At 38.7% G+C, this 21,894-nt stretch overlaps 1 protein-coding gene across 5 annotated transcripts in view; it reads left to right on the forward strand.

Annotated features, from left to right (window-relative positions):
• The window catches only part of mark4a (MAP/microtubule affinity-regulating kinase 4a), a 56,154-nt gene that overhangs the window by 13,966 nt on the left and 20,294 nt on the right, over nucleotides 1–21,894 (forward strand). For all 5 annotated transcript variants that reach the window (XM_077547613.1, XM_077547616.1, XM_077547618.1 and 2 more), the window contains exons 2-11: nucleotides 451–648; nucleotides 3,003–3,056; nucleotides 12,006–12,054; nucleotides 12,134–12,199; nucleotides 13,416–13,486; nucleotides 13,610–13,666; nucleotides 14,128–14,364; nucleotides 18,978–19,097; nucleotides 19,180–19,279; nucleotides 19,403–19,512. In XM_077547613.1, the coding sequence (XP_077403739.1) occupies nucleotides 451–648; nucleotides 3,003–3,056; nucleotides 12,006–12,054; nucleotides 12,134–12,199; nucleotides 13,416–13,486; nucleotides 13,610–13,666; nucleotides 14,128–14,364; nucleotides 18,978–19,097; nucleotides 19,180–19,279; nucleotides 19,403–19,512 (1,062 nt within the window). The remainder of the gene's footprint in view (nucleotides 1–450; nucleotides 649–3,002; nucleotides 3,057–12,005; nucleotides 12,055–12,133; nucleotides 12,200–13,415; nucleotides 13,487–13,609; nucleotides 13,667–14,127; nucleotides 14,365–18,977; nucleotides 19,098–19,179; nucleotides 19,280–19,402; nucleotides 19,513–21,894) is intronic.

Here is a 21,894-nt window from a genome sequence, read left to right on the forward strand (position 1 = left end):
TCAAGTCAAAGTTAATTCAAGTCGAGTTACAAGTCATAAAATTAGCGATTTAAGTTGACTTGAGTCCAAGTCATGTGATATACAGTAAGTCCCCCACCTCTGTTCTGAGGCAATCGAATCTGGCTTGCACATGACTATTTTTGCTCTATGCATGTGCACTCCTGCTTCCTCTCCTTCCGTCATGTCTAGGACTGCGTGCCTCTCATGTACCAATTATAAAGAGAATGAGATTAGATGCTTGTATTGATGGCAAATCAAGTTGGCTGCGTTGACGCCCACAGTGGTGCAAAAGACCTGTTTTAAACTGCACCTAGCTGCGTGAGGCTAGAGAAATATGAAAACAAAGTCTAGCCTGCCCCTGCGCAGATTTAGACTGCGCCTCGCGCCGCAATGTGTGATGGTGCCAAGGTGGTATTTTTTTTAAGCCCTTTCCTTCATTTTTTTTTGCAGCATGTGTTGCTGGGGGCCAGCCGTTCGGACAAGGCTACAAGTCAGTCCACCCGTTCGCTTGGTGCCCGGTGCAGGAATTCTATCGCCTCCTGCTCGGACGAGCAGCCTCACATTGGCAACTATCGTTTACTCAAGACCATCGGCAAGGGGAATTTTGCCAAGGTCAAGTTGGCACGCCACATCCTGACAGGCAGAGAGGTAAGATGCTAAACGTTGTGGAGAAATCCTGATAATTGAACCAAGAAATTAATTTGTAAATTAATGGATTAAACACCTGTTTTAAATTTTGCTGTTTAACTCCTGGTTAAAAGGAACAAATTGCTCAAAAAGTACTGAAACGTTGAACAGTTGGACACGTGCATTCAGAAGTTTCTGGTTAAATGGTTAAACTGATTACCGGTAAATCAGTGGCACCTCCAGAAATTTTTCATAGGAGTGGCCAGATGGGGACACTTAAAATCTCGGGGTAGCACACCAAAACTAAAAGCCACCATTTCAGGATATATTATGGTGTTCTACTAATATACCATGGTTACTAATGATGTAATGTGCAAAGAGTAATAAACATCCATCCATTTTCTTAACCGCTTGTCCTCACAAGGGTCGCGGGGGTGCTGGAGCCTATCCCAGCTGGCTTCGAGCAGTAGGCGGGGTACACCCTGAACTGGTAGCCAGTTAATTGCAGTTAATCGTAATAAACAGTACAGTTAAAATTTTTTAGTTCCACTGGCCAAGTACATTTATAGGGGTGGGCACTAAATTTGTAGGGGTGGCCATGGCCACACCTTGGTGGCACTATTGGGTTAAAATTAATTAGTGTATTTTATTTCACCTGTAAGCTGAAGAACCCTTCATGTTTTGTGAGTAACATATAACAGTGGTTCTGAAGTCTCAACTATTGTCACCCTGGGAGTCGAACCCACATTTTCCTATTGTCACCCTGGGAGTCGAACCCACATTTTCCTATTGTCACCAAGTCACGACTCACTTTTACACTAGTCAACAACAATAAAGAAAATGTATTGTTGATGTAAGTCAAGAACAATAAATAAAATGTATTGTCATGCCTTTGAAAATATGTTTAGCGTATGTTAAACATACACACTAACACAGTAGTAAATAAAGTAAATGAGGTGGGGGGAAAAACATGAACATACAATAATTAAATGTTTGAAAGAATCCGTGACCCACTTTTGGGACTCGACCTACCAGTTAAGAATCACTATATGATACTGTATAAGGCTGTCCACTTTATCCTGGGATTGTGATAATATCAAATATGATGAGCATTTCAATTCTGTCTCTCTTATCAATTGAGTTTACAACATCATGCAACACCTTTCTCTCTATAAACTGTAAAACCATCCAGTTCAAATATACAGGATTTATACACAATAGAACTACATATGCTTTGCTTTAACTTTTCATCAGATAACTATGAGCATTGTAATTATTATTGTTATTACTACTACTATTATTATTATTATTATTTCGTAAATGCTGCAAACATTCACATTGTGCTATTCAGAATTTAAAAAATACTTTTCGTCCTCTGTCTACTTCCACATACAATATTCGATTTTCACAGTTCCACTTGCTCCAAAAATTCACGCCAGCGGGGATCAAATTTTTCTCATTCAACTATTATAATTTTTTTGCACACTTTAACGTTTAATGTCAATTTTGAATAATAATCATTGTCTAATTATTTGTATTATTATAATTTCGTGAATGCTGCAAACATTCACATTATGCTATTCAGATTTAAGAAAATACTTTTTATTATTCTCCTCACTTTTTCGTCCTCTGTCTACTTCCACATACAATATTCGATTTTCACAGTTTAAATTTCAACTTGCTCCAAAAATTCACGCCAACGGGGATCAAATTTTTATTATTCCATTAATACATATTTTTTGCACACTTTAACGTTTAATGTCAATTTTGAATAATAATCATTGTCTAATTATTTAACATCCATTATATTTTATGTAACTTCTCATTATTACGTTTTTTTCAAGATGATTCCACTCAATATTCTAACATTCATATTCAACACAAGCTTGTATTATAGTACTGTATTACTCAATACAATTACATACCATGTTAATGCATATGACTGGTGAGTGTGGTGCGAGGGTTCAAATTCTGCTTGGAGCATATTATAGTACAATTTTTCATATAATAATAATTGTCTAGTCAATGACAATTGACATTATTGTTATAATAAAGCATTCCACATGCATTCAAATATTAACATGCAGCTTCCAGAAATTGCACGTCAAGTTATAATAATAATAATAATAATAATAATAATAATAATAATAATAATAATAATAATAATAAGTATAAATACATAATATATGGAAGTTACACTTATAGCTATTCTAAGCTAACTGTAATAATGAAAGACATGTGTCTACTTGTAGTAAACAGTGGTAGAGCAGAATGTTTATCTTCTGATACTTTTGATTAATTTGAATTATCTTCTGTTTAGGTAATTAAATCTCTCTCTCGCTCTCTCTCTCTCTCTCTCTCTCAATCTTTTCCAGGTCGCAATAAAAATCATAGACAAAACTCAGTTGAATCCAACCAGCCTACAAAAGGTAGGTTACTGCACTATGTCATGCAAAGAGGTTTCATCTATTTATGATGAAATCAAATATTCAACACGTCTCTTCGTATAATGTCCCATGCATCACCACATAAATCTCATTGATCAATATAAGAAACAATAAAACACAGTATATTGTTAAATGTGCTGTATATCATCTAAAACAGATTGGTGTGTCTGTTAGTGCTCTTGCTAGAATGTGTCTAGCGGCTAGCCTATATAGGCTCCTTTTAATGGATTCTCTCCGGATCTCACAGGTCTCTGTAGGACTGTAATTTTTTTTCCAAACCCCAAACCCAATGAAGTTGGGTCATTTTGTAAAATGTCAGAAAATTTCTGACCAATTATTGAAGACATCTATTTAATTCCATAGGGTTGACATTTTTTTTTATTACAATGAACCATCATATTTGCTGTTTGGCCATTACTAATTTGTATATTTGCAGATTTTTGTTGGAGCCTAACCGCCATTATTTGCTGACAATGTCGGCTATTTTCTGTTTTTGTGCTCAGGCGAAACTTGATGTTAAGTTTAATTTATTGACAGTATTTTGTCCATCTGCGTTGCCTGTTTTGTTGACCACCAATGAATTTACCTTATGCACATCCATAAGTGAAACTTACAAGTACGTTCTGGGTTCTCTCCTGCTGCAGCTGTGAATACCTTGTCTTGCTGTTATAATTTATCTGATGTATTATTGTGTGTATACGGCAAAAGATGAGTTTAAAGGCTTAATATAATTTATTTCAGCCGAACAATGAATTTAAATTTTGTAGTAATACCGATAATAGCTTCTTTAAAGAGCATTATAATTGAATACAAATTCATATTATCATACCAGAATTTGTGTACCCTGCTGAAAAAAATACAAATTATAATCAACTATTTAATGACAATTCGAGTTTGATTACATTGTCAATTTAAAAAAATACAAGATGTGCAACACTTACATATGCATTTCTGGGGATAACAAAGACAAGAACAGCAAAGTGTGTTTAAACCTGATTCATGATTATGGATGTTTGGTTTAGTGGCTATTGTGTTGTGAGTGGAGTCTTTCAAAATGCTCCTTGTCGTCATATTTTTCCTGCTGGTCAGCATGTTGATAATTAAGCCTAGAAGGTGGACACTGTGCCTGAAGGTTGAAGACGTACCAATGCACACTTTTTTGGCAGCAATCAAGGGTAACTGCGGCATAACACAGGAACACACTCAGAAACAGAAAAGGGAATTGCAGTACAGTAGACCTCCAGTACTCGCTATAGTACTGTGTCGCACCACACCTACTATTGACGAAAAGGTTTCACTGTACACGCACGCACGCACGCACGCACACACACACACAATTATTTCATTCTTCATTGATTTATTTTGTAGTCCACTTCTTGCCCCAAGCAATGCAGCTCATGCAGGCCGAGCGGGCCAAGTATGAGAGGGGCAGACTTACGGTTCAATGAGTGAGACACTTTGGCCCATATGTGCATATAAGCAGCATTAAAGGCAAATATGGGTTGATTGGATGGTTATACGAATGCTTCATCTCTTCAGGCCTTACCACATCATGAGCTCTTTACGCTTACCTGACTGATTCAGTCACATTAGGTCACACATGGCAGAGCAGGAGAGCTTTTGAGTGACATGACTGGATGTGTGCATATAATCAAATGGCCCTGCTGGTCAGCCATCTTTGGATGTATAGTTCAGTCCAGCTACAGATGGCTATATAGAGTAACTCCGCATGCCTATTTGAGGACCCCCCCCCCCCCATATGTTTTTAAAAATATTTAAACACATTTTTGGGGGTGAGTGGGGGGTGTTTTGGAAATAATTTGGCTGTTCATCTCCACTTATTGTACAATTTTTTGGGGTTAAAAAACATATACATTATATAAATTTTATCATGATTTAGATTTGGGCTTTTCTCTGTCATTAAAATGTAAGGATCGAAGAAAAACAATCACTGTGCAGAACGCAGCGGCGTGTTTACAAGTTCCCCACGTTGTAAAAGTACCCTGAATGCACCATGTAGGTTGGATCCACCATGTAGCTTGTAACAAGCCCGGAGCGAATCAGTGTGATTCTGCCGTCCCTAAGCGTGCTTTAAGCTGTTTAATGACACTCCAGTTGGAGTTAACTGTAAAACTAAACACAAAATAAGGAGAATTACATACAGTGTGTATTTAAATACAAAACATGCTTTGTTTTTAATACTTTGCTAGCCTAGTGCAGATCCCATTCAAATGCTAAGAGGAAGTGTTTTATATATATATATATATATATATATATATATATATATATATATATATATATATATATATATATATATATATATATATCACAGCCATTTTTCTGCTTTAGATACCCGATGGAAACAAACTTAATTCTATAAGTTCACCACTAGATGGCAACAATTTCTACACCCTGTTTTTGGAACGTATGGACCGCAAAAAGTAATGGAACACTGTACTTATTATTATTATTATTATTATTATTATTATGGTGAAAGACATTAATATGTTGTTTATTGACGGTAGAAAGCTAGAAGCGGAAATGGTCCCATCATAATATCCATGCCTCGCGGTTTATGGAATCAGATTTGTGCCAAAAAGAATAGGGCAACACTTCTTGAAACGTTGAACAAAACTAAAAGGAATCAAGCAAAAATTCTTGAAGCGTAAACAAAACTAAAAAGAATCAAGCAAAATTTCTTCAAATGTAAACACTTTCTTTTGCTTCAAGCAAAATTGTTTGAAGCGCAAACTAAAATTACGACTTAGAAAAACGTTTGCTCTCGATGACATCATTTCTCACTTGCACTTCCTCATTTTGCGTTGAGGCTCAGACTTGTGCTTCTGACTTTTGGCACAAACCTCACGGGTGGGTGGCCTCAATAGGGAATGCATTTTCATTGGCTGATAGTTTTTGAGTGACAGCCCGGATGTAGCAGATGCACCGTTCTATGCGTGTCTATGTTCCAACTGCCCCGTCATTTTGGAAGAGGATGACATCCTAGGTGTGAAATTTCTACATGGTACAATCGACAAACACAGTGTGGAACGGTTTACACATTGCTTAACATGCAGAGGCCTCAAATTGGCCGGGAAAAAAAGCAGTTTAAGTAGAAAGGTAAGATTTATTGTACGATCTTACGGTGCGGTCCAGTGAGCTAATGTCGTGTGACTAATTTTCACAAGACTAAACATATTGAAGTCACAATCTTCATCTGAAGCCTACTTTTTGGCTATTAGTTTCCCTTTACCTGAGCCATTTATTGTCATATGGGTAGTGTAAAAATATGAACAATAACTTGTCCCTGCACTTTTTCTTGTACTGTCTTAAAAAAAGCTACCTGTATACTTGATCATCTACTAGTCCCTCCCGACCGCCAGGTGGCGGTGCTGAAATAGCACGGAAATCCCCCGTGCCCCGTGTTTGATGGCTTTGATTTGCATGTGCGGGTGTGTGCGTGTGCATGTGTGCGGGTGTGTGTGTGCATGTGTGCGTGCGTGTGAGTGTGTACTCATTAATTCACCTAAAACCTATTAAAAATCCCATACCGTTCACCTAAACCGAATACTTCAGAATCCAGCTAGAGTCATGAGGTTCTTCTTCTGCTAGTTTATAACGACACAGACGTTCACTTACGTGTTGCTGTGAGCACTTCGTTTGTTCCGTTAGTGAAGAGGCCAGTTTTTCGCCTCATCTCCCACATGAAGATAGCTGCCTGTTGACTTGCGCACACTCGTTGCGCATCGATTGGTGGCTGCTATGGACGATGACGCTTGCTGCAAGCACTCTGGTGGCTCCTTCTTGCTGCTCCTTCTTGCCCGAAGAGGAACGCACTGACTGCTGTCTCGGCTGTTGCGCCCTATTCCCACTGTTCTAGAATTCCTCCAATCTGTTTATGATAAGAGGCGTTTCCCTTCTACGTGGCGGCCATTTCGGCCTGCCATATTGCAGTGGATGGCAAGTCTGTGGATTGCCATAACCTAGTGGCCTCCTTCCTCAGGGGTGCCCTTCGCCTTTGTTCTAGGAATCCGCCTCGAGTCCCCGCCTGGGACCTTCGTCTGGTGCTCGACGCACTGTGTAGGTCCCCTTTCGAGCCGTTGACCAAAGGGGAACTTCGCTGGCTGTTTTGCAATACGGCGTTTCTACTTGCGATAGCATTCGCTAAACTAGTGGGAGAGCTCCATGCCCTTTCTGTTAGCCTTGAATGCCTACGTTGGCATCCCGGCGGGGCAGGGGTCACATTGTGGCCAAATGCTGCTTTTGTGCCCAAAGTTTTGTCTGGCTCTCAAGGCAACCACTCTATTCGTCTCGCTCGTTTTGCTCCGCCGTCGACGGCTGGGGATGACTCTCCAGGTCTTTGTTGTCCTGTGAGGGCACTCAGAAAAAGTTGGATGGATGTACGGAAAATGACGTAGCATCCAAATAAGATCGGTTTTACCACGGCCCGAATAAGGGAGCTGCTCTGTCCAAGCAATACCTCTCCCATTGGATCGGGAAGGTAATTCAGGAGTCGTATCGGGTCTTTAGTCGTCTCCCTCCTCCTGGGGTGCACAGTCACTCCACCAGGGGTGTGTCTACCTCATGGGCTGTTCTGAAAGGAGTTTCCTTGGAGGACGTCTGTGCGGCCGCTTCCTGGTCGTCGCCTTGCACGTTCTCCAGATTCTACAGTTTGGATGTAACCTCTCCTCATCCACTGGACGTGGTTCGCGGTCCTGCGGAGGCCCCTCTGTGAGGTCCAGTTTCCCGGGTCGCTGGTATTCGGCGTTCCATACTGTTTCAGCACCGCCACCTAGCGACCGCCAGCATTGCTTGTCACTCAGAGCCCTCGTGTTGATTTGCGCAAGAAGGTTCTGAGAGACTCGGTTGGAAATGTCCTTTTATGAATTCTTTCTCGAGTGACGAATGCGTGGGGGGGATTTCCGTGCTCTTTCAGCACCGCCACCTGATCAGCAAAATGGCTGCCTCACATGTGCAATACGGGGTTCTGACAACATAGACAGTAGGCACGCATAGATCGGTGCATTTGCTACATCCGGGCCACTGACCTATCACTTCATAAGCAATCAGCTAATGAAAATGCATTCTCTATTAAGCCCACCCACCCGTGAGGTTTGTGCCAAAAGTTAGAAGCACAAGTCTGAGCCTCAAAATGAGGAAGCGGAAACGAGGGAGCGGAAACGAGAAACAAGGGAGTGCAAAAAGGAAAACGGGGAGCGTAAGTGAGAAATGATGTCATAGAGAGCAAACGTTTTTCTAATTTTGTTTGCACTTCTAAATATTTTGCTTGAAGTGTTCCTCGATTCTTTTTGGCACAAATCTGATTCCATAGCGGTTTAGGATACAGTATTCCAATTGATCACAAATACCATGTGTACGGGAGGAGCTCTGTCTGCTAACGAATGTAAAAGGGTTATTCCAAATGTTTCAGACACCGGGATTTTGACCTTAACCCAAATATTGATGGTATGTAAATGTAGTTAATGCGGTGAGTAAAAAGGAGTTTAAAGGGATTAAATCACAGAACTTTAAGCCCTTCCACAGTTAACTATAGGCATACAATGATTAAATGTTACCTTTGACACCATGGCGATGTAATTTTTAATAAAATATTAGGTATTTTGCTGGCTATTTTTCCAATGCAGAAGTAAAACGCCCGGTTCAGTAAAACCCCACCTCGTCCGAGCCGGCTGCTGCCAAGGAGCACTGTGTGGCCATGCAAGACTGGACAGTCGTTGTTGTACAACCGGGTCTTCCTTACATGTGGAAATTAGTTGGATGTGAAAAATCTTCAATAAACATTTGAAACAAAACAACTTCTTGCCGCAATAAATCGTAGTGGGAGAGGGTAGAAGAGGGAGGAAAGAAAGAAAAGAAGGGAAAACAAAAAAAAAAGCAACCATGAGCGGGTTGCGAACCAGAGACCTGCTTTTTACAGGGCAAGTTTGCTAACCACGACACCATTTGTTTAGTTAGATTTATAGGTGAAAACTTGTAGTTTACGCAATTGTCAGCCAGAACCCTGGGATTTTAAGACGGTCAATTGTCATTGCACTTTTACTGATAAAGACTACTTTTGTCACTATCCTGCGAGCATGGAGGTATTAGAGAAAGTGGGCGTGTGTTTAGTCCGCAGAGGTGGTGCAGCACTCAATGACGTCAAACAGTGACAACAGCTCGTTTTCTCAGGTTGGGAGGGGCTGGTGTTTGGAGAGCAGAATGACCTAGAATTTCTCATAGAAGAGCAAATGGAGGAAAACACCACTTCGGTGATGTTTTTGGTGAGGAATTAGCATTTTAACATGGCTAAAAGCTCCATAAAGTTTGATTTTTCACTTTGCTGTTCCTTTAAGGCAACTTAGCTCCTAAATATTTGTAGTGCACCATAAACAGGAAATGAAATATCCACAACATTGCCCGACAACTTATTATATTATACAGTATAAAATTATGTATTACATAAATTTGTAAATATCATGTTTTAATTTATGGAGGCCTATGCCTTTTTTTCAACAGCCTCTAAGTACTGGTGAACGTCTATTAACTCTTTTACCACCATAAACATTTAATGATATATACTAAAATAAATGCAAAAACGTTAATTGACGTTAACTACGTTTTTTCTCTCTCAATGGGCAGTGCAGCGTCTTGTGCTGCGCTGGTTTGTGAAATCCAAAAACACCCACTAACTATGACAAGTAGACCAGTATATGGCAGCATTGTATCTCTTTTCAATGGGTTCCCGTGTATTAAATTACATGAAAGCATGGCGGAGTTTAGGAAATGGAACGTTTTCAAGGATGACTTGAATGATCAAAGCGTTTATCACATTAAATCTAATTCACTAAACAAAAAATATTAGTGTCAAAGTCACTGTTGCGCAGAAAATGTATCTTTTCACAAAAAGCTTGTTTTCTCCTTTTTTCTATTTTCGCTTGATGTCACTCAAATGACCTATTTTAAAATGGTGATTACTAAAGAACAAAATAAGGTACAAACATACTTATTTGTCTAGTGAAATTATGGAATCCAATCTTTCATATAGTATCCACCATGTTTATGTAGTCATAGCACACAATATTCTGTTTGCCTTGAAAGATGAGTGAAAATGCTCGAAATCGGCTGGCACTGTCAGGGTTGTTTTTTGGATAACGTTCGGCAGTAAAACGGTTATACCTGAACTTTTTTTTTTTATCAACCCTTGTGCAATACGAGGGCATTTCTGGATTTTTTTTTTTAATTTTTTACTTTTGTTGCCAGCCAGCTGTTGAGATGTTGGTGTCACATATACGTCATGAGAGAGAATTTGAACAGAATAATTTTACAATTTGCTATTGATGAAATGGGCCTCTTTACATACCCATGGGCTAGAAAAAAACAGAAGCTATGAAAGAGCTGCATTAGCATAATCTCATCAGAAATTCATGTAGAGGGAGAATCTGCGATGTATTGTACAGAGGTGAGCAAGAGAGAGAAGTGAAGGCGCAGATGGCTGAATCATACTCTAACATCATGAAGGCAGGCATCTTGAATTGGCAGGAGCAGGTTATGTTGCTCCGTGCTTACAATGTTGGAAGGATTTGTAGTATGTCAGATTTGAACTACAATTGTGTATTGTAACATGTCCTTCCATGTTAGTAGGTAATTTGGTATGCTGTTGCTGCGAATTCATGGTGTGGACCATCACACATCAGCACTACATATCCCAAGATTCACATAAACACAGCTGGAGAAGCTCAGAAGGATTGTGGTCTTAATGCCTGAGTTGCTATGGCAACAGTGACGTTAGCCTTTGTGAAGAGAGAAGATGGTAAGAGATGGAGGAGGTGGGAATGGAGGAAGAAACAAGAAGAGATGAGGGCAGAACAGAAAAAGAAGAAAAAGGAAAGGAAGCTAGAGTAACTGGCACTAATTTAATCTGTACAAGTAGTGTATATTCCTTGAAGCTGACGTGGTACATGCAGTGACAAACGTTTGTGTTTTCTTTAGCTGTAAATTCATCAAACGTGTGTGCCAGTTGTTTCATCCTTTAAGTCTTTGATACAATAGAATGCGCCGGTCATACATGTTGTTGTTTGAGTGTTTTTTGATCAAGAAAAGTACTAGTATAGAGCACTAGCCTATTGAGTAAAGCTTGCACATTTTGGGAGCTAAAACTATTTTTTTTCTTCTATATTCTAATAATGCCAATGTAAATATAAATTGGACTACAGTCGACCCCCACATATTCGCAATTCAGCAACCGAGGATTTGCACATTTGTTTCCCCAGTATTTCTTTTTAATATTGCCCCCTTCCCCGTTCTTTGTTTTCTCCCTTCTTTTTAAGAAAGTCAGGGCACTGAAAGGCGACCCGCCAGGCTTCCCATTTTATCTCCCCCTGTTGGCCATTGTTTGTTTTCACATTTCTTGTGACTGAGGGAATTGTCCTTTTAACCCCTTCGGACCCATAGATGATTGCAGTGGATATGACTTATTTGCATGTCTAAACCAATAAAAACGCATAACACTTGTGGTTCATGATTTGATCCTTGCTCACCAATCACAAAAGTTGATGTTAATGTTAAAAAATGTACATATACGATTAAGGTTACAACACTTTACAGTCATACTATTCTGGCGTCCAATATAACAAATGAAAACCTGAGATAACACCCCCCAAAATAATATTTCAATGTTCTTATGTGGGAAAAGGGTCCAAATCAGTAAGAATAATAATAATAGTAATTTGCCCAGCAGAAAAAAATGGTGGACTATATAGTGGATTATAACAAATAAAAAATTACATGTTGTTCTTATGTGGGAAAAGTGGCGAAATCAGTAAAAAACAAACAAAAAAAAACTCAGCAGAACAAATACGGGTCTGAAGGGGTTACGGATCTAAATCTGAATCTAAATTATCGTAGTTGTTATAAAAGTATGTTGTTTCTTTCCAGCTCTTTCGAGAGGTACGAATAATGAAAGGCTTAAATCACCCCAACATAGGTAAGGCTCAAACTAACAGTTTTTATCCACAGTGTTACTTGTATGTATGATTTGAATCTGTTTCTGTTTTGGCCCTCAGTGCAGCTGTTCGAGGTGATTGAGACAGATAAGACCCTTTACCTGATCATGGAGTATGCCAGTGGAGGTGGGTGCATCAGCCATTAAGCCCGTGTTGTAGTCCACTTGAACAAAGAAAAGCTTCTCCCCAAATAACCACTTCCTTTGTCCCCTCAGGAAAAGATTGTGCCAACAAAAAATTCGAATTAGCTTTGCAATAGCCACATTTCCACCAAGCAATTCATATCAGTTAATGTAGGCACAGATTGATGTACAGTATTAGAATAAGGTGGCATTTCCATTACGGGTATATAGCGGATGGCAGCCGGTTGAAACTCACAATTGAATTCAAAATAGATGAAAAGAAAACTGTAACATGAAAAGTAGCATGTCTTTCTGTTACATTTTAAGGCATATTTTGAACAGTGCCTGTGTTATGATAGTCAGTCTCTTCAACGAGCACCAGGGTCTTTGCACAGCTATGTAGCAAGTAGAAAAGACATAGCACAGTAGTTGGTTGCTTATACTTTGGAGAGCTAAATCATGTTTCATTTTTGCTTCAGTCTTGAGTAAAGGTGAGAAAACATGTAGGGAACAATTTGTTGCTCCTCCAACTACTGGTCCCAAAAATGTATGTAGTTTTATGCTAGAGCATACAGAAGGCTTTGATGTAGCCTCTGATTTGAATAGGTCGCTGAAAGAAATGGTAGTTATTACAAAAAACGGCCAGCAGGTGGCAGCAGAGTAGAAAAGCTCAACCAGGGCCATGTTGCAACAAGCCCTTTTTGCCAGTGTTTTCAACAGGTTTGTGAATAATGATGAAACTAAACTATATTCTAATGCTAATTGCTGCAAAACGGAAACAGATACAAATATACTTTTTCATGATGAAAGAAAAGACTCTAATCTGTTTTTATATAAATAGAACACAATATTCTGTGAGCCTTGCAAAATCTGTCAAAATCCAGCAAAACAGCCAGGAGTGAAGGGGGTTGCTTCAGTGAAAATGGCTGGGAGTGAATTAGTTACAAGGAACAACGAACAAAAAGACTTAAATAGAGAATGCTAATGTGAGGCAGTGACACATTCCATTTCCATAGCTATTCTGTTCTCCACCACCAATCAACAGACACCAGCAAGTCTTGCGTTCCCCTGACGTGGGCATTTGTACAAATTAAGACATCCTCCAAATAAACTCCTGGTACTTTCTGTAGTTGAGTAAATAAACACCCCCTGTCCACTATCTGATCAAAATGCTTCCTTTATTTATTCTGTATTTTTTTATTGCCTTTTCCCAATCACAGGTGAAGTGTTTGACTACCTCGTGTCTCATGGAAGAATGAAGGAGGTTGAAGCCAGAGCCAAATTTCGACAGGTTTAAATAAAACACACACACACATTTCTTTATGCAACAAACTTTATATTCATTAAAAAAATAATAATTATATGAAAAAAAAATTGTGAAATTTAAAATTGGTTCATCACTTTGTGTTGACAGATTGTTTCTGCTGTCCACTATTGCCACACTAAAAATATTGTCCACAGAGATTTGAAGGTAAGAAAACTGAGAAGATGTTTTGGGCTGTTTTAAGAAATAGGGATTAAGGCTAGTTCAAATCATAATCTCAGACTAGTCTTAATCTTTCTGTATGAAAAGGGCCCCATAGCATCTTAACCACACAGTATGGAGAATTTAAAAGTGGGCAAATGCAGGCATGTGTTCTAATAGATTACGGAACACTCAGTTCACCCATGAGTCATGACACATAAAGGTATCTGTGTTGTTGGACAACAAGCAGTCACCCCTCCCCCTTTCCATCTGTTACATACATCCTTCTTTTTTTTCTTCCGTGACAATTTATTATGTTTTGTCTTTCAACTTAATCTCATTCCACTTTCTCCTTCCTCATCCCATTATTTTCTCCCCTACTCCCCCATCATGTCTGTGCACTGGCATGCTCTACAATCCCTTCTCTTCCATACTTACCTTCTCTTCCTCTACATCAATATACACAGGCAGAGAATCTCCTGCTGGATGCCGACGCCAATATCAAGATTGCAGATTTCGGTTTCAGTAATGAGTTCACACTTGGCAACAAGCTGGACACGTTCTGTGGCTCGCCGCCCTATGCTGCCCCCGAACTTTTCCAAGGAAAGAAATATGATGGACCCGAAGTGGATGTCTGGAGTCTTGGCGTCATCTTGTACACACTGGTCAGCGGCTCGCTGCCTTTTGATGGGCAGAACTTGAAGGCAAGTGGGTGGAAAGTGGGGATTGATGGTCTGCCAGATATTTATGTTTCTGAAAAGTGTATTTCCCAGGGGTGGTTACATGGAGGTAGATAATCTGCATTTTATGAAACTGATTTAAACATTACTTTGGCACACTCAAGATGATTCTCTACACCTTCATGCGACAAAGCGAGTGGCTACTCATTACTTTGCTCATTATCGTAGACTTCTCGAGATTCACTCCAGAGAGGTGTTATGTATAAAGGACGAAAACTGCCGAAATTAAAAATAAATAAATGACTAAATAAATAAATAAATGAATAAAAGTTAAAATAAAAATGGATATAAAAAATATATTTTAAAAAATTAATACAAAAATAAATATAAATGGATGGCACTTGTGAAAAGCTACCATTGCTAACATAACCATACCCCCCACCGTAAAGCAAGCACGTTATAGGGGGTTTCATGAATGTCACATTGTAGCACATGACAATGGCAAACGCCGTAATGTACCAGGGTTGTCAATCGTTTATTTTTTTTAAATAATAATTGCATAATTAACTCTCGATTAATCGCAATTAATCTGACATTTTATATCTGTACTAAATATCAGAGATGGCGCGTCAACAAATTTTGAGCGTCCGTCATTCAGCAATCGCCAACAGTCAGGACTCCCTTCCGTCATCGGCAATCCGACAATATTTCAAGTCGAACCGTCAATCCGTCATTCGTCGATTGATCAGCAAAAAAGCATCCATCAATGTCTAGGTCATTTGAAGTGGGCATCCGTCAATGTTCTGTCAATAATCACTTGTCAATCCGTCAGCAAAATAGGATGTCCGTCATTGAATGATTACCAAATTTATTGACGGATTAACGATTACATTGATTGCCGAAAGCTCCCTACCGCCAAAAAGTTTCCCGTAAATCGTCAATCCTTAGCAAAATGGGCGTCTGGCATTGTCGGACCTTCCGTCAATATTAACGGAATGCCCACCTTTGCTAAATATACAATAAAATGTTTTTCATACTCTTGTTTATTAACATAAAAGTGGACAAATTAACCCATTTGAGTTAAATGGGTCTGTGAGTACTCGCCCTTTCAGAACTGTTAGCTGAAGCAACCTAGCTCGGTACTAACTGCTAAGCAGCAGCCTACCAAGTGTGTTTTCCCTTCTCTCAAAGCAGGGACAAGGTGGTGGTGCTTCACAGTCTAAATGGCTCCCCTAACACAGCTTTTGCCTCTTTAAACATATTGGCAGCAGTGCAGTAGAGAGCTTTTTTAGAGGGTAATTCATACGTGGACAGGTCTATGTCGTGACTGGAATTTCCCAAGCAGTGTTATTGAGGTACGTTAGCAACTTAGCAGCTGCTAATTCAGCCGCGGCCGCCGTCATTTATGCCGTAAAAAGTCTTCTTTTGGGTGTTGGTCAGTTATTAAATTCAACTGTGTAATATCTATTAAGCCGTAGCAGCACAAATTAACGACTGTACTTGCCACTTGTCTTGTTTGTTACATAGGGAGCTCAGGTCTCATTCATTCGGCATAAGAACATATGAGAGGTGATCACCTATGACACAGTTGTTTATAATTTTGAGAGGTGAACAATTTGAAGTATCTGTCACTAAGATGCTTTGACAGGGTGTTGTGTCTTTGAAAAATGTGTCAGTTTACATTGGTCTAGAGCATTTTACGGACGGGCTCTCTAGTATCTGTGGGTTTGCCCTGACTGCTCCATATGAAGTCAGGCCTTTTGCTTCTTCTTCTGACACTTTCATGACCAGTAAACTCCTTCCGGCTGAAGAAACAGAACCTACCAAGATAACGCGTCAAGTTTAAGGCCAAATCCTCAGAATGCAACATATTTGGTTTGGTTATCACATTGTAACACTCAGTGAGGGTATAATTGAAAACATTCTACCTCTTCTGCCACTCTGTAGCATGTTATTTTACTGCTGCAGGTAATTAACACGCTGTTGTTTAACAGTACTCTTTAATTGATGGTGACTTGGTTAGGCTATAGTTCAGTCTGGGATTTTTTTTTTTGTTAAAAGCCCCCTACAATGTTTTGCCATGAGTTCTGGTTGCACTAGCAACCAGACACTATGTCTGTTGACTCCTTTGCAAGTCAGATGCACAGACAACCTTTGTAACTGGACTGAAAAACTGATATTTCTGGTTTCTTTCACTGCTATTCTTATAAAATCAAAAGAATATTATTAGTGACAAAATAAAATAAAAGCTTTCTTATTCGTACTCTTGCTGTCCATCTTAGTATGGCAGCAACAAACCTGAAATAATCCTTAAAGCTTCTGGATACTAACTCTCATCTCCCCAGTCAATGAATCCCTTAGCAGCATGAGGGGAGGATGGGTGGAAGTACTCTTCCCCCGAAAAAAACAAAACAAAACGTTTTTTACTTCACTTTGTATTTTGATGTTGGAAATATTTGTTTTTCTTTGATGTAATTATTTATTTACTACTAATCACATCAGTTTGATCGTATTACATTTTAAAGAAGAATACTGTCAGAATTATAGCATTTTAAACTAAATGTATTTACTGCTCGCTAAGCTGACGAGTAGAAATGAACAATGGGAAAACTGTACCTCTCTCCTTTAACTCTGTTGTAACTATGAGTGTAGAAAACTCAGAGTTAATATTAAAACGGACATAGATTAAGTACACTGTTTTTTGGACTCTTAAGTCACACTTTTTTTTCGTAGTTTGGCTGGCTTGTAGATATTATAATTAGAACTCTGACTGTCACCTAAAATCCCCATTTCCTAATCGTGTTGACTTTAGGGTTTGCCACCTTGGATTTGTGAAAAAAAAGGGTCACCTGACCAAGCTTGGGCACTCAAGAGTCAAGCCTGAAATGACTCACACCCCCGGCAAATTTTGAATATGTGGACATTTTAGCATCACAAAATCCCAAAACACATGGCAAAAGTGGTTAAGAAATGGTTTGCGGACAAAAATATTAACGTTTTGCAGTGGCTCAGACTGTCCATACAGTTGAAAATCTGTGGAGGAAACTAATGATCAGGGTGATGACAAAAAGAACTCTTCGCTAAAGATGAATGGGCAATATCAGCCGAGTCATACAAAAAAATGCTCAGCAACTAGAGGATGTGTTTTATTTGCTGTAATAGCCAATAAAGGCTTTTCTATTGATTTTTGAGGATAAAGGTATGAATAATTTTGGACGTGCCACTTTTTGTTCAAATGTACATAAAAGCTGATATTTTTTTACACTCACACAGAGAGAGAGAGAGAGATGCAATGTATGTCCCTCATCACAAAACAAACTGAACCTAGTGTAATGTTCATTATTCAGCTAGTCACACACACTGTAAACTACAAACAAGGCATACACTGTAAAAAAACAATACGATACAAACGAGGCACAAACGAGGCACAAACGAGACGTGGCAACATGTAGCTATTCTAGAAAAACGTCACCCACAATTATGTACGTACTGCAAAGCCACAGACTTGGTAGGTTCTATAAAAAGCCACCATGTGATATAAGTGTCAATGTACATACCTTGTTCACATTTTTTGTTCAAATTGATGTAGAAATGTCTGAAAATCTCGCTGTTCTTCTCTGCATTCTTTTGTCGTCACTCACCGACTTCCCTGGCTTCCGTGGGAGGAAAACTGAAATTACCGTAATGAAAGTACTTTTTCTGTAAAGCAAAAGGGCTTAGCTTTCATACACCATTGGAATTTTTCATAGTACAAACAATGCCGGAGTTATGGTAATCCAAAGTGCACCTATGGAAATGTGCCGCCGGTGGCACGCTCTGTAACAAAGCGTTCCACAGTAGCGCAGGGGACATTTTTAGACTACAGAATTAAGGAAATCAAATTAGCTTTTGGCATTCTTCCTAAAAAAACGGGACAAATAGTGTCCTGGGAGAGATTTTTATTTTTCCGGGAGAGCTAGTAAAAAAAAGAGAACAGTTCTGGGAAAAACGGTACGGGTGGCAACTCTAGTTGACTTGTATCTACAGAAAAGTTTTTATTTTTAGTTTAAAATGGCTTAACCAAAAGTGAATGCATCAGTAATGTGCTAAAGTTTTGCAAACCACCAAAATAAAGTAGAACAAGATTTGGAATAAGAAAAAAAGGAAGTAGTCATGGCAACTAATGTGTGATGTATCAAGCTAGCTCGCTAAATTAGCATGCGGTATTCATCACCACTAGGCTTTACTATTTACAGCACCAAAAGGTGCGATAACCACCCAGGATTATACATTATAACACATTGCGACGCAGGATTCTTGATAAGGTAAGCCATTTTAAATTAAAAAGTTAAACATTTCTATAGTTAGAAGTAGAATATATGAATCCAACTGGAACTCGTTTGTTGCTGTCTGTGCTTTACTGTTCTTGGTCTCGTCTTTAGTAAAATAAATTTCTCCAAAAAATGTGACTTATTTGTTTAAGTTTTATGTGGGTGGGTTTCTTCTTTATGAAGCAGTTTTTGCCGATTAATACTCCGGAGCGACTTATAGTCCAAAAAATACAGTAAATTTATGGGCTGTAATTTTACACTTTGCTGTTGTGTGTTTTTGTTCTCCTGAAGCCTCAAAATGTTAAGCATCTATCATGTAACCAACAGGAGCTGAGGGAGCGTGTGCTGAGGGGAAAGTACCGCGTGCCCTTTTACATGTCCACGGACTGTGAAGGGATCCTTCGTCGATTCCTGGTGCTCAATCCCGCCAAACGCTGCACCCTTGATGTGAGGAGTACCAAAAAAATAGACTGAGTTTTCCTCATGTGCAATCAAACAAAGCAAACTCAGTTTTTCTATGTCTCTACAGCAAGTCATGAAGGACAAGTGGATAAATTCAGGGTATGAGGGTGAGGACCTAATGCCCCATATAGAACCAGTGGAAGACTACAGCGATCCAGCCCGCATTGGTGAGTCAACTGGACGAGTGATAATGTCGCTTTCTTATTGGATGTATGCTGACTGAATCAATGTTGTCACGACACGAGATGCATGTATGATTTACGTCACCGTTTGCTGTTTGTGTGCTTCAGAGGTGATGGTCGGCATGGGCTTCACCCCCGATGAAATCAAGGACTCTCTGCTCAATCAAAAATACAATGAGGTCACCGCTACCTACTTACTGCTGGGTCGCAAAGGCGATGTGAGTTATACACACCTACTTTTATTTCTCATGTATGTATGAAGAAATATGATATAGTTTCATTTACAACATCATTTACATCCCTGTTGCCCTTGATACCTGCCAAGTGGATTGTCATGATTCATAGTTATTATTCTCCTACTGGTTCTTAATGCAGCCTCTCAATAATTCTTTTACCTCCTCTTGTTAAAAGAGCTCTTGGTCAACTTCAAGGCATAGGAATACTGCCAAGAGATCTCTTATCAACGGATCTGAAGTTAAAGTTGTTAATTACATTCTTGTCTATTTAGCCATTTGTATTTAAATTAGTGCCGTCAAAGTTAACGCATTAACTGATTAATTAATCACAAAAAAATATTGCATTAGTCATGAATTAATGCAAATTAATCACACTATTAATTTTGACCATAGATTATCCTTTAGCGTGACAGCGGATGGCTATATTTAAGGTAGCACATGTTGTTTGAGCAATAAACATAATTACATGCTTTAAAATAAAGCATTTAATAAATGTTTGCGTAAGACATTTAGAATATTTGTTTATGTCAAAATATTGGTGTCATTTTTTCCCCATTTTAAATAAGTAAGTAATTGATTAGAAAAAGAGGAGGATGAGCGTATGCAGTGGCGTCCTCAACATTAAATGTCAAAAGAATTAACACATAACCAACCGGTGCTCTTCAAATTTGGCTGGAAAAAAATATTGATAAAAAAGGCTTTTTTATCAAGTGATTAATCGTGATTAATCAAAATTCTAAGATGTGATTAATCTGATTTAAAAATGTAATTGATTAAGCTTTTAGTATATGTCATGACCTACTGTGCTTAGTTAAGTTTAGTTATCAGACTACCATCCAATAGGAAGTAGGGCTGTGCAATTAATTGAAATTCAATTACGATTTCGATTATTACCCTCCACGATTACAAAATTGGCATAATCGTACAAAAACGATTATTAATACTAGGACTGAAACGAGTCCTCGTCATTTCTGCCTCGGATACCTGCTGAGATAGTCGTAGTCAAGCTAACGGCTGTATGCATGACAGTACACGGCTCTAACACTGAGAGAAACCCAGTCTCAAAATAAACCTTATCTTACCAATTAGTATATGTTGATCAATGTATTGTAGCGCTTTTATTTTGAGGTTGTTTCCGGAAGCTTGTCATCGCAGTATAAGGGCTGACAACATGCTTGTCTATTCAGACTTTGTGAACAACGGCAATATAAATGCCCCAAACTGTTGCGGAAGACGTCAGTAACACAAAGTCTTGAAGTCACGTTCAAGCTCCAGTTAAGAGCGCTAAAACAGAGATAAGACTAAGGTAATTGTTCTTTAACCAAGAAAGTATATACATGTATATTTTTATTTCTATCCAAATACTCAATTCTTGGCTAGAATTTTCAATAGGATATCCAAATACCAAATATTCGATAGCTGAAACTCTAATAATATTACTGATCTGGGCACTGAGAGGTCATTCCAAACTTTCGGGACAGAAAATGGAAAAGGCTCCATCTAAACAAAACTTCCATTTAGACTTCGGTACCTTCAGGAGCAGCTGGTCAGCTGAACTAAGGCACATAAAACATAATACCTTAAAATAATACAAATAGAAATTGACTTGCATTCCTTAACAGAAAAAATGGTTTGGTAATTGAATGTTATGTTCTGACTTCTCAGAGAAGCCAATTCAGGCAAAAAAGGTTAATTCAATTTGAAACTCCTCATTCCTTTTCAAAATGGTAAAATGTTAATACCTCACTAAAACTAGACAAAGTGCAATTTCTGTAGAAATTGTGTGGGAATGTTGAAAAGCTGGACGCTATTAGCTGAATGCTAATATTTGAATGCATGTGCTTATGAAGTAAAATGAAAGATAAATTATGTGAAAGTTGACAAAACTTGAACTGCAATCTGTCTAAGGTGGGATTTAATCATTTCAGAGAAATTATAATCACTTTCCTGATATGATAGTCAGTTGATATCAAACCGTGGTGGAAGGTAGTTGCTCTAACTGAGCTAACGTGACTTGTTTGAAATCATGGTTAATGGTGTATTTATTTTGAAAAGTGTCATCTGATGCTGAAAGCTAGCATGCCATGTAATCATTTCAGTGAAATTATAATGCATTTCTTGATATGGTAGTTGGTATGCATGTATATTACTTAGCATAATGGCCACGGATATTTGCAATGTCCAGTCAAATGTGGAATTCGAACCCGCCACTCTGGTTACTTGACAGTGCACTTTACCAAGTGCGCCACTGAGCAGTATCAGACAGATGGAAATTATGATAAATTGTATGTATGGAAGTGGGCATGGAAAGGGACTTTTGTGGGAAAATTTCAATGTCTGTCCCATTGAAAATGAATGGGGAAA

The sequence above is a fragment of the Vanacampus margaritifer genome, chromosome 16 (assembly GCF_051991255.1).
Source record: "Vanacampus margaritifer isolate UIUO_Vmar chromosome 16, RoL_Vmar_1.0, whole genome shotgun sequence".
Lineage (NCBI taxonomy): Eukaryota > Metazoa > Chordata > Actinopteri > Syngnathiformes > Syngnathidae > Vanacampus > Vanacampus margaritifer.